Source organism: Asparagus officinalis, chromosome 4 (genome assembly GCF_001876935.1).
Source record: "Asparagus officinalis chromosome 4, Aspof.V1, whole genome shotgun sequence".
NCBI classification, from domain to species: Eukaryota; Viridiplantae; Streptophyta; class Magnoliopsida; order Asparagales; family Asparagaceae; genus Asparagus; species Asparagus officinalis.
This window is the reverse complement of record NC_033797.1, coordinates 20,913,712-20,926,278: the sequence shown is the minus strand read 5'-3', so window position 1 is coordinate 20,926,278 and position 12,567 is coordinate 20,913,712. Positions and strand designations below refer to the sequence as shown.

At 37.9% G+C, this 12,567-nt stretch overlaps 2 protein-coding genes across 2 annotated transcripts; both read left to right on the top strand.

Moving 5' to 3' along the window:
* On the top strand, positions 698 to 1,834 carry LOC109838320 (uncharacterized mitochondrial protein AtMg00810-like). The gene is made up of 3 exons (XM_020406771.1): positions 698 to 769; positions 846 to 1,208; positions 1,262 to 1,834. Exons 1-3 carry the CDS (start codon positions 698 to 700, stop codon positions 1,832 to 1,834), a joined length of 1,008 nt encoding a protein of 335 aa, XP_020262360.1.
* Positions 3,336 to 6,264, top strand: LOC109839780 (transcription termination factor MTEF1, chloroplastic-like). Its single transcript, XM_020408282.1, has 2 exons — positions 3,336 to 3,730; positions 6,177 to 6,264. Exons 1-2 carry the CDS (start codon positions 3,441 to 3,443, stop codon positions 6,178 to 6,180), a joined length of 294 nt encoding a protein of 97 aa, XP_020263871.1. The 5' UTR covers positions 3,336 to 3,440; the 3' UTR covers positions 6,181 to 6,264.

The window sequence follows — 12,567 nt, the reverse complement described above, 5'->3', positions numbered from 1 at the left end:
TAAGATATTTATTAACTAATTGCTTTGTTATTTGTTATGCGTAGCTGAGTTGAACCTAGGCTATCGGGTAGTTCGTAGTTTGTAGGAGTTTGTTGAGTTGTGGGTTGTTGGATGTTCCACAAAATCTACTGAGTGGTTATTAGTGGACTGAACTATTACTGTTGTTATCTATTTAAGTAATGAATGAATCCCTTTATTGTGTGCGTGAAATTTCTCTCTTTATACTCTCTTCTCTATCATCTTCACATGCTTACCTTCCGATATATTGGATGATTTTGATTGTTGCATATCTACACGCATAATATTAATTTTGTTGATTGTAATCGCATATATGACCCTACAATCTGTCGGTAAGTCAACACTATCTTTTTTGCTGGTTTAGATATATTTTTATGTCAATTAGATTAATGATTTAAGATTTATTTAAGATGAGTGTTACCGTTAAGGCACAACAAAAATTGATAGATAGAAATGACACATGGAAGCTCACCACCTTGCCTAAAGGCCATAAACTCATTGGAGTAAAGTGAGTGTACAAGACAAAGACAAATCAAGATGACAGAATCGAGAAGTACAAGCCCGGGCTTGTTACAAAGAGCTATAGTCAGTGAGAAGGAGTTGACTATAAAGAAGTGTTCGCAGCAGTCGCGAGGATCGACTCCATCCAACTCATTATCGCATTGGCAGCACAGAATCGATGAAAGATCTACCAGATGGACGTGAAGTCTACATTCCTGAATGGCTACCTAGAATAAGAAGTCTATATCAGGTAGCCATCCGGGTACGAGGTGAAGAACCAAGAAGATAAAGTCTATAAGCTGAAGAAGACATCGTATGGATTGAAGCAAGCACCCAGGGCGTGGATTGCCAAAATCGATGCATACTTCCAGAAGAACGAATTCCAGCAGAGTCCGTATGAGCACTCTCTTTATACCAAGAAGAAGGATGGAGACATTATGATCATATGTCTCTACATGGATGACATGATCTTCACCAGCAACAATCCAAAAATGTTCGAGGAGTTCAAGAAGAACATGATCAAGGAGTTCAAGATGACTGACATTGGAAAAATGTCATATTTTCTTGGAGTAAAAGTATCGCAATCTAAGAGAGGAATCTTCATCTCTCAGAAAAAGTACGCAAAGGAGATCCTTTGGAAGTTCAACATGAGCAACTGCAAACCAATTGCAACTCCTGTCAAAGTCAGAGTGAGCTGAGGAGAGACTCACCAGAAATCTTTATTGATCCAACTTTGTATAAGAGCTTAGTCGGAAGCCTACGGTACCTGACCATCACAAGACCCGACAAAATATTTGCGGTTGGACTGGTGAGCAGAATCGTGGAGGAGCCAAGGCAAGAACACTTCAAGGTGGCCAAGAGGATTCTCATGTATGTTCAAGGAAGCATTAATGAAGGATTGTTTTACTCACAAAGTGTATATCAAAGACTAGTTGGTTACACCAACAATGACTATGGGGGAGACTTGGATAAAAGAAAGAGTACATCCGGCTACATGTTCAGCATTGGATCAGCAGCCTTTTCTTGGTCATCAAAGAAACAGTCCGTTGTTGCTCTATCAAGTTGTGAAGTAGAATACATTGCTGCATCTGCAGGTGCATGCCAAGCGATATGGCTTAGAAATCTAATGAAGGAGTTGCAACATGAACAAGAAGCACCAATAGAGATTCTCATAGACAACAAGTCAACTATTACGCTTTCCAAGAACCCACTAGCACATGGAAGAAGTAAGCACATAGAGACAAGGTTCCACTTCATCCGACATCAAGTCACAAAGAAGATTGTGAAGATGATATATTGCAAGTCTGAAGACTAAATCACTGACATCTTCACCAAGCCACTGAAGAGAGAAACATTTTTGAAGTTTAAGAAGAAGCTTGGACTTGTGAGAAATGAATTTGTTCCTGAGGGGAGAGTGTTAAATGTCATCAACATTTCTTCATGGTTCTAGAAATATCTTAAGGAGTCAAGCCTTCTTCTAGAGATATCTCAAGGAGTCAAGCCTTCGTGAATGAAGTGTTTTTTGAAAGATCTACCACACCTATATATATGAGCAAAGTGAAGAAAAGAAAGAATTGGAGGAGAGTGAAGAAAGCTAGCTAGTGTGCGAGTGTGTAAGTGTAAGAGTAACTTGTAGAAGAAAGAGAGGTGTAGTCATTTATGAGAAAGTTGTACTCCCTTATTTGAATCAAAGAAATTTTGTTAATCCATCCATTGTCCAAGAGTTTTTTTTATTCAAAACCTCTTTTCGGGTCCACAAATTCTATCAATAGGAGTATCATTATGAATTTCTGTTTCGGTAGCTTATTCAACAAAAAGGTAAATTATATTGAACTCCCACAAGCCTTTAACATTTTGCATTAAACCCTTAGTAACTTTTAAAATCACACTAAATTCCCACTATTTTTTTTGGAATTGCAGAAAAAATTCCTAATATTTTTTTTTGTATTTTACAGATAACTCCATAAATTAGAACTGAAAAACAACATAAAAAAGACATATCATAAGGTAGGATTTAGTATAATTAAGTTAAAAGATATTGATGGTTTTCTACAAAAGTTCCTGAGGACTTAGTGTGATTTTGGAAGTAAGCAGGGGTTTACTAAAAAACAATTGGGCTTTAGTGTAACTTACCCTATGCAAATATACTATAAAAAACAATTGGGTGGTAGAATGTAATCAAACTATATCAACAACCTAATTGCAAATCTCAGTGGGGCATCCGTGTAATTATCTCAAACACTGACGCCCATGCCCGTCTCCCAAGCCTTATCTCCAACTCCCCCACTCCCAAGCACCCCACCGCCCACGCGCTCCACCACCACCGATCATGTAAAATGCATCTCTCCTCCTCCTTCCTCCCTCCCCTTCCCAAAATACCCCTCCTCCCTTCCCATTCTACCCCTCCCCGTCCCCTCCTCTCCTCCCTCCGCTCCCCCGTCTCTCGTCTCTTTTCCGCAAAAGCCCCCCAAATCCCCCCAAATCACCTTCTTCCTGGAGAAGCTCCTCTTCCTCGACTCCGTCGGCCTCGATCACCTAACCCTAGTCTCCTCCCACCCTCCGATCATGTCCACCCCTCTCTCCGACCTCAAATCCACCGTCCATTTCCTCCGCTCCCTCGATCTCACCTCCCTCGACCTCCGCCGGATCGCTGGGATGGTGCCCCGAGATCCTCACCGGAGAGCCCCAAACCCTCCACCTCCGTCATCACCTTCCTCCTCCCGAGGCGCGTCAGCGGCCGCGACCTCCGCACGTGATCCACGGCGACCGGGCTCCGACCGACTCTCTACTTCTTGCAGATGCTTGGGATAACGGAGACTTCACGGCACTGTTATCTGCTCTCTTGCTCCGTTGACGAGAAGCTGATACCAAGAATAGACTTCCTGCAAAGTTCCGGATTCAGCCTAAGAGAGGCGAGATCGATGGTGAGGAGGTTTCCGCAGTTGTTCTGCTATGGGATTAAGGGGAATTTGGAGGTGAAATTGGGGTTTCTCATGAATGAGATGAAGAGAGAGCTGAGGGAGGTGAAGGAGTTTCCGCAGTACTTTTCGTATAGTTTGGAGAAGAGGATAAAGAGGAGGCATCTGTTTTGTGAAGAGAAAGGGGTGTTTTTTACGTTGCCGGCGATGTTGAAGCCGAACGATGAGGAGTTTAGAGAGAGGGTGGAGGTTTGTGTTGGGCCTTCGCCGCCGGCGAGGAATTCGCCGCTTTGGTATGAAAGTTTGAATTCTGATAGAATGTGGATTGTATGATTACATTTTTTTATATAAAAGTTAAATTGTTTAAATTGCTTCTTGTTAATATTTATGTGAATTAGCTGTATATTAACTTACTTGCACCTAGAAATTTTTATGACTTGCACATAGAACATTCACACTCTTTGCGTTGTTTCGTTGTTTGGGTCGCGCCAAGGTTTGAGTTTTTTTTGCATCGTCATTCTCTCTATGCCTTTCATGATTAAACGGGGAATGGAATTACTAAGGTTTCGAGACTATTTGTTAACCAATGTTTTGGGCTCAGTGTTAGATTTAAATTTAATTAAATCTACTTGTGGTCACATATGATTAATCTGTGTGTATTGTTATCCTTCAGGATAACCCACTAAAGTGATCAATTAATTTGAGTTAATGAGTATTTAAATAAATCATGAGGTTATATGTGCAGATACCAGGTCATAATTGTAATTTGATAAGGGGCTAAATTACAAATGTACAACACCTATATATATGGGGTTATGGTCCCTAATCTAGGGTTAGCCACTCTCATTCTCTTATCCCCATCTAAAGAGATACATTAAGGGAGAAACCCTAAGGTTAGAAGATCATCAAAATCCTAATCTGATTTTTCTCAATGGATTCAGGTATATGCTTCCGCACCTTTTAATTCTTGTTAATCTCTTTGAATTAATTATGGCTTTAAGATTTAGATCTCAAATATTAGATCTAACAAGTGGTATCAGAGCCACTGTTGATTTGTTCTAAGAGATTAAGATTAAATTTAGGGTTCTTTGATCTTAATTTGTGTTTTATTCAGATCTGTTCACGGATGAACAGTAATGTTTGTTGATTTTTTCGTGTGAACAGTGATGTTTATTATTTTTCGGATGAACAATAACGTTTTTTCGGATGAACAGTAAAGATTTCCTTTTTTGTTTGGTTTTTCTTTTAATTTTGAATAAAAAAAAGGTCATCTTTTATTCTGGATCTGATTTTGAAATAAAATCGAGGAATTTTTTGGATCTATTTTGTTTGGTCGTCGGTCCCATGCTCCTCGCCGGCGAAGTGTCGCTGGCGGCCTCGCTCTCGACTCCGATGGCGACGGCGGCGTTAGGAAACCCTAGGATTTCGACATCTGGGTGCAGGAGCAATGACGACGGCGGTTTCAGAATGAAACCCTAAGGGTTCGTGCGTGAAAACGTGCGGGAATTAAGGAGGTGGTTACCTTAATTTTTTTTTGGCGAAGCTTGAAAGCTTCAAACGAACTTCGCGTTCGTTCTTAGGTGAGCCTCGCGCTCACTTCAAACGAACTTCGCGTTCGTTCTAAGGTGAGCCTCGCGCTCAATTCAAACGAACTTCACGTTCGTTCTAAGGTGAGCCTCTCGCTCAATTCAAATTAACTTCGCGTTCGTTCTCAGGTGAGCCTCACACTCAATTCAGGTCGAACTTCGTGTTCGTTCTCAGGTGAGCCTCGCACTCAATTCAAGTCGAACATCGCGTTCGTTCTCAGGTGAGCCTCGCGCTCAACTCAAGTCGAACCTCGCGTTCATTCTCAGGTCGAACTTCGCGTTTATTTTCAAAATGAATCTTGCGTTCGTTCTCAAGTTGAACATCACGTTCATTTTTCAAACGAACCTCGCGTTCGTTCTTAGGCGAGTCTTATACAGTTATACTCAATACAAACGAACATCGCGTTCGAAGTCAAGAGAACTTCATGTTCACTATGGTTAAGCCTCGGCTTTTCAAATTAAATTATGGGTCCACTTTGGTATACTTAATTTATTCAATTAAGTTATGAGCCCTAATTAAGCTATGGAAAATTCTTCTAATTCAAATTAATATACTTAATTTATTCAATTAAGTTATGAGCCCTAATTAAGCTATGGAAAATTCTTCTAATTCAAATTAAGTTGTTTAATTTGAATTAATTTTGGTAGTTTCTAATTCAAATTAAGTTGTTTAATTTGAATTAATTTTGGTAGTTAATCAATTATTTAACTCAAATATCATGACACTAAGGTATTAAGGTTATCTCTCACTCCAATTGATTAATTGAAACAAGAAGTTACCAAAGTAACATCTCTTGTGTAGATTGTTCATGAAGAATGTGAGATGTTTGTATGCTTTCGTGTAAATGTTTAATCGGCCCAAAGGAAGGTTAATATTTATTTAGACTGCATACACATCTGCGATGATAAACGTGTGACAATTATAAGGTTTACATGTGAATAATGAATCGATCCAAAGATAGTTTCATTATTTGACATGAGTTATTATCAATGTTTGATCATTGCAACAAGATATCAATTACAAGTTAATATTACTGTTCAAAGACTTGATATTAATGTTGTGCCAGATATCTTGAGATGTGATTTGTCATTATTTGAATTTTATTAATTACTAATTATGATTAATGATGTGAGTATCTTTTGTTTATTTCAGCTAATGCATCTGCTGCAACAATTTCTGCTAACATCAACTCAATTCCCTTGCTCAATGAGACAAATTTCAAGGTTTGAAAAGAAAACATATTAATTGTTCTTGGTTACATGGATCTAGACCTTGTATTAAGAACTGAACAACCTCAACCTCTCAATGCGGATAGCACTCCTGATGCAAAGAAGGAGTATGAGAAGTGGGACCGTTTAAATCGTATGAATCTTATGATCATTAAGCGCAGCATTCCGGAAGCCTTCAGGGGCATAGAATCCGAAGGGATTACTAAGGCTAAAGATTTCCTTGCCGAAATTGAGAAACGTTTTGCAAAAAACGATAAGGTAGAAACAAACACGCTTTTAGTTCGCTTGATTTTAATGAAGTATAAGGGCAAAGAAAATATCAGGGAGTACATTATGAAAATGTCTTATACTGCTTCAAAGCTTAAGGCACTTAAACTCGATCTTTGTGATGAGTTATTGGTGCATCTAGTCCTGTTGTCTCTTCCTGCACAATTCAATCAGTTTAAGGTCAGTTATAACTGTTAAAAGGAGAAATGGACTCTAAATGAGCTCATTTCACACTGTGTGTAAGACGAAGACATGTTGAAGCAAGATAAGACTGAAAGTGCTTATTTGGCCTATACCTCTAAGGATAAGGGCAAGAAAAGAAAGAATGATAATGAAACTGCTAAGGGTCCAGTTCAGAAGAAACAACATAAGGATAATCAGGGTTGTTTCTTCTGTAACAAGTCTGGACACGTAAGGAAGGATTGTACCAAATATCACGTCTGGCGTGCTAATAAGAGTACGTTCCTTACTTTGGTCTGTTCTGAGGTTAATTTAGATTCAGTATTTAGAAACACTTGGTGGTTAGACTCTGGTGCTACTACTCACATAAGTATTTCTATGCAGGGTTGTCTGAGCTACCGAAAGCCAAGTGATGTTGAAAGACACATCTTTGTGGGCGACGATCAATCGGTAGATGTGGAAGCAATTGGGTATTTTAGGTTGCTATTAGGAACTGATTCTTATTTGGACTTAAAAGATACTTTTGTAGTGTCGTCTTTTAGACGGAATTTGATTTCAGTTTCTGTATTGGACAAATCAAGTTATTCTTGTTCATTTGGAAACAATCAATTCAGTTTATCTTTTAATTCAAATATTATGGGAACTGGTTACTTGAGTACTTATGACAACCTATATTTGCTCGATACAATTGCTTCTTATAATGAATCCTTGCACGTGGAATCACGTGGTACTAAGCGTAAATTAAATAAGGAAAATTCGGCGACATTATGACATAAGTGCTTGGGTCATATCTTAAAAGGTAGAGTTGAGCGTCTTGTGTCTAATGACATTTTGGATTCCCTTGATTTTTCGGACTTCGACGTATGTGTTGAATGTATCAACGAAAAACAGACCAAAGTTAAGAGATTAGGTGCCAACAGATCTTCGGATGTCTTAGAATTGATACATACGGATATTTGTGGGCCATTCCCTACGACATCCTGGAATGGTCAACAATATTTTATATCATTCATAGACGATTACTCACGTTATGAGTACCTATATCTTATTCATAAAAAACCTGAGTCTCTGGACATGTTCAAAACCTATAAAGCTGAAGTTGAGAATCAACTCAACAAAAAAATTAAAACCGTTCGATCTGATCGTGGTGGTGAGTACTACGACAGATATGATGGTTCAGGTGAACAACGTCCAGGACCATTTGCTAGATACCTAGAGGAATACAGTATCGTCCCACAGTACACCATGTCGGGTTCACCTAGTATGAATGATGTAGCTGAAAGACGAAACATGATTCTTAAGGATATGGTAAGAAGTATGATTGCTCATTCTTCTTTACCAGAGTCACTCTGGGGAGAAGCACTAAAAACAACAGCTTACATTCTGAACAGAGCGCTAAGTAAAGCAGTTGCTAAAACACCTTATGAGCTTTGGACTGATCGAAAGCCCAGTTTAAAGCACTTATATATTTGGGGATGTCCAGCTGAGGTAAGGCCTTATAGGTCAAATGAAAAGAAATTGGACTCCAAAGCAGTTAGCAGCTATTTTATTGGGTACTCGGAACGCTCTAGGGGCTATAAGTTTTATGATCCCACACTCAGGAATATTTTTGAGACGGGAACAATAATATTTTTTGAGGATGTTGAGTTTATGGGGAGAAATAAGGTTAGAGACGTTGTTTTTGAGGAGGAATTGGCTTCAGACCCAATCCATACAGTTACTTTTGACAATATTCAGGTTCCTATACCTGTTGTTGCTCAAGAAGTAAATCCGGAACCTCAAGATGACAATGTTGAATAACTCCATATTCAAGAAGAACAAACTCAACAACCTCAAGAACCAGTGCCATTAAGGAGATCCACGAGAGAAAGGTGAAATGCTATTTCGGATGATTATATTGTATTTCTCCAAGGACATGAGGAAAATAATGGAATGTTGGAAGATGATCCAATCAACTTCTTTCAGGTCATGAAAAGTTCTAACTCTCAACAGTGGATTGATGCTATGAATGAAGAGTACAAGTCTATGCAAGACAATAAGGTTTGGGAACTTGTCCTATTGCCAGAAGGTGCAAAACCAATTGGTTGTAAATGGATTTTTAAAACCAAGCGTGTCCTATTGCCAGAAGGTGCAAAACCAATTGGTTGTAAATGGATTTTTAAAACCAAGCGGGATGCAAACGGTGATGTGGAGAGGTATAAGGCACGTCTTGTAGTTAGAGGCTTTACTCAAAAGGAAGACATTGATTATACAGAGATTTTCTCTCCGGTTTCATCGAAAGACTCTTTCAGAACAATCATGGCACTTGTTGCTCATTATGATCTTGAGTTACATCAGATGGATGTTAAGATTACATTTCTTAATGGTGACATTGATGAGATGATTTATATGGTGCAACCAGAAAACTTTGTGTCAGGAGACCCAAAGAATATGGTTTGCAAATTAATGAAATCCATCTATGGACTCAAGCAAGCTCATCGTCAATGGTATTACAAGTTTTAACAAATAATTATCTCTTTCGGTTTTGAGATGAACATTGTTGATGACTGTGTATATCACAAGTTCAGTGGGAGTAAGTATATTTTTCTGGTTCTGTATGTCGATGGCATATTGCTTGCCACTAATGATATAGACATGTTACACGAAACCAAGAGATTTCTATCAAAGAATTTTGAGATGAAAGATCTTGGTGACGCCTTTTTTATATTAGGAATCCAAATACATCGAGATCGCTCTCGGGGTATTCTTAGATTATCACAAAAGTGCTATATCGATAAAGTACTTAAAATATTTGGCATGCAAGACTGCAGACCAGGAGACACCCCTGTGGCTAAAGGAGACAAGTTTAGTCTCAATCAGTGCCCTAAAGGCAACCTTGAAATTCAGGAAATGCAAAAGATTCCTTATGCTTCGGCTGTAGGAAGTCTAATGTATGCTCAGGTATGTACGCGTCCGAATATTGCGTATATTATTGGGATGTTAGACAGATACTTAAGAAACACTGGTATGGATCATTGGATAGCAGTCAAAAGGGTTATGATGTATCTTCAGAAAACAAAAGATTATATGCTCACATATAGAAAATCAGAACAGCTAGAGGTCATTGGGTACTCTGATTCTGATTTTGCTAGATGTCAAGATAACAGAAAGTCTACATCAGGCTATATTTATATGTTAGCAGGATGAGCTATATCATGGAAAAGTGTTAAACAGACACTCGTAGCTTCTTCCAATGACAGCAGAGTTTGTAGCTTGCTATGAGGCATCAAATCATAGAATATGGTTGTGAAATTTTGTCACTGGACTGCATATTTTGAAAAATATTGAAAGACCACTAAGGTTATATTGTGACAATAAATCTACAGTAATGTATTCCAATAACAATAGGAGCTCAACTAAGTCAAAACATATTGACATTAAGTTCCTGGTTGTGAAAGAAAGGGTACAGAGTGGACATATATCCATAGAGCACATTGAGACAAACTCCATGATAGCTGATCCTCTTACTAAGGGATTGACACCCAAGGTCTTTCATGAGCACACTGCTCATATGGGTCTGATGTTATTCGAGGATATCATGATTTAGTGGGAGTTTGTAATTTTTTGGTGCTTTGTGTTTGGTTGTATTGTCTGATCAGAATAAAGTATTCAGTTAAGACACTCTGTTACATTATGTTTGGTTTTGACCTCACTAAAGTAGGACCAGTTAAAAATATACATGTACTGATCATATTGTATGTAATTTTCATGCTGCACATCCATGATTGATCTATGTCGTTTGATTGTATTGATATATGTGACTATTGATGGGTCGAGTCACGATAAATGTGACGAAGACCGTTTTGATCCTATATTGATATAGTCAATGGACGAGATTGTTCGGAAATACCTTTTTCAGTGATAGCAATTTTGAGCTCATAAGGTTATACACACCTTAAGAAGTCATATGGTGCCCAAGTGGGAGATTGTTAGATTTAAATTTAATTAAATCTATTTGTGGGCACATATGATTAATCTGTGTGTATTGCTATCCTTCAGGATAACCCATGATCAATTAATTTGAGTTAATGAGTATTTAAATAAATCATGGGGTTATATGTGTAGATATCAGGTTATAATTGTAATTTGATGAGGGGTCAAATTATAAATGTACAACACCTATATATATGAGGTTATGATCCCTAATCTAGGGTTAGTCATTCTCATTCTCTTATCCCCATCTAAAGAGATACATTAAGGGAGAAGCCCTAAGGTTAGAAAATCATCAAAACCCTAATCAGATTTTCCTCAATGGATTCAGGTATATGCTTCCGCACCTTTTGATTCTTATTAATCTCTTTGAATTAATCATGGCTTTTGGATTCAGGTATATGCTTCCGCACCTTTTGATTCTTATTAATCTCTTTGAATTAATCATGGCTTTAAGATTTAGATCTCAAAATGCTTCCGCACCTTTTGATTCTTATTAATCTCTTTGAATTAATCATGGCTTTAAGATTTAGATCTCAAATATTAGATCTAACACTCAGGCCACTATGAAACAATGTCTCGTTCTTGAAAATTAGTACTACTCATTTCTTTGGGCAAGCTTATGTATTCGTCCGTTGCCATGGTCTACCAATCTGTTTCATTTTCGTTGTTAGTTTGGTTTTTGAATGATAAGGTGCATAAATCCTTTCCCATTCTAGTTTGGGGAATAAAAATTCTCTAAACATGATGGCAACTTGCTTTCAGCCAATGAAATTCTGAATACTATCAAACCAGGTAACTATACTAACAACTCACTGTTTTTTCTCTTGCATTAATCCCCATATGTTCTGAATAATCAAATTGTTGAACCGATAGGAGCAATGTGGACATTGCAATTATTTCGCTGAAGCAACTCTATTTGATCATGTAAGTGAACAGTCGATGTCCAAATGAGATGTCCCTCACTTCTTTCATTTCTTAGATTTTCCCCTTGTGGGGATATAATTTGCTCTAAATGATAGTTTCTAGTTTCCTCTTGATATCAATATGAGGTCAATCTCCAAATGTCGGAATTTTTATTTTTTTTTCTCGACAGATTTGTTTTCTTTCCTAAGATATCTTCAGTCTGGACAAGTTGACGCTTGTGGAGTTGGGTCTTAGAATCTAATACCTGTCTATGTCACTTTGCATTGAGAAATCTCCGAGTTTCAAATTGCCTTAGGTGTAATGGGGAATTAGACTCTATTTTCACCAATTTGCAATACTTTTGGATGAAACCTTAAGACAATAATGTCGCGGTCTAATTTGCTGATTCTGCTTTTAGATTATTGATAATGAAATGACCAATATCACGGTTTGGTTAATCGCCCAAGGGTAGTTTCACTGTGTTGCCATGCAGCAGAAAATTCCTGAAAAACTGAGCACACCCTTTTCCTGGAGCTATTCTGGTAATTCCTGAAGAGTCAAGTACTTGTATCAAACTTGGATTTATAGATTATTGGTCAATGGAAGAAGTTACTAGAATGTTGTTCCTCAATCCTATGCTCCCATTATGACATCGATCTACATCCATATTTATACTACTATCTAAGACAGGAGAGCCGCATGTTGGACATCATTTTTACATGTTCTCGTCATGCACAGAAGGGATTTAGTTAGGTGAAAGAATACAGTTAATTAGGATACATAATAAACAACTAAATAATTACTAACCCGTAGATTTTCATCAGCTTCTTCGATTGTGTACATAACTCATTTGCAAATCAAAAATCATAAATGATTAGAACTCTAATTTCACACGCACATGGAAATAAATCTGTATGTATGATGCTAGATCGGATTCGGTGTGACTAAAGAGGGGGGTGTCTTTCTAGGATCATTATATCGGTTGATGTAAC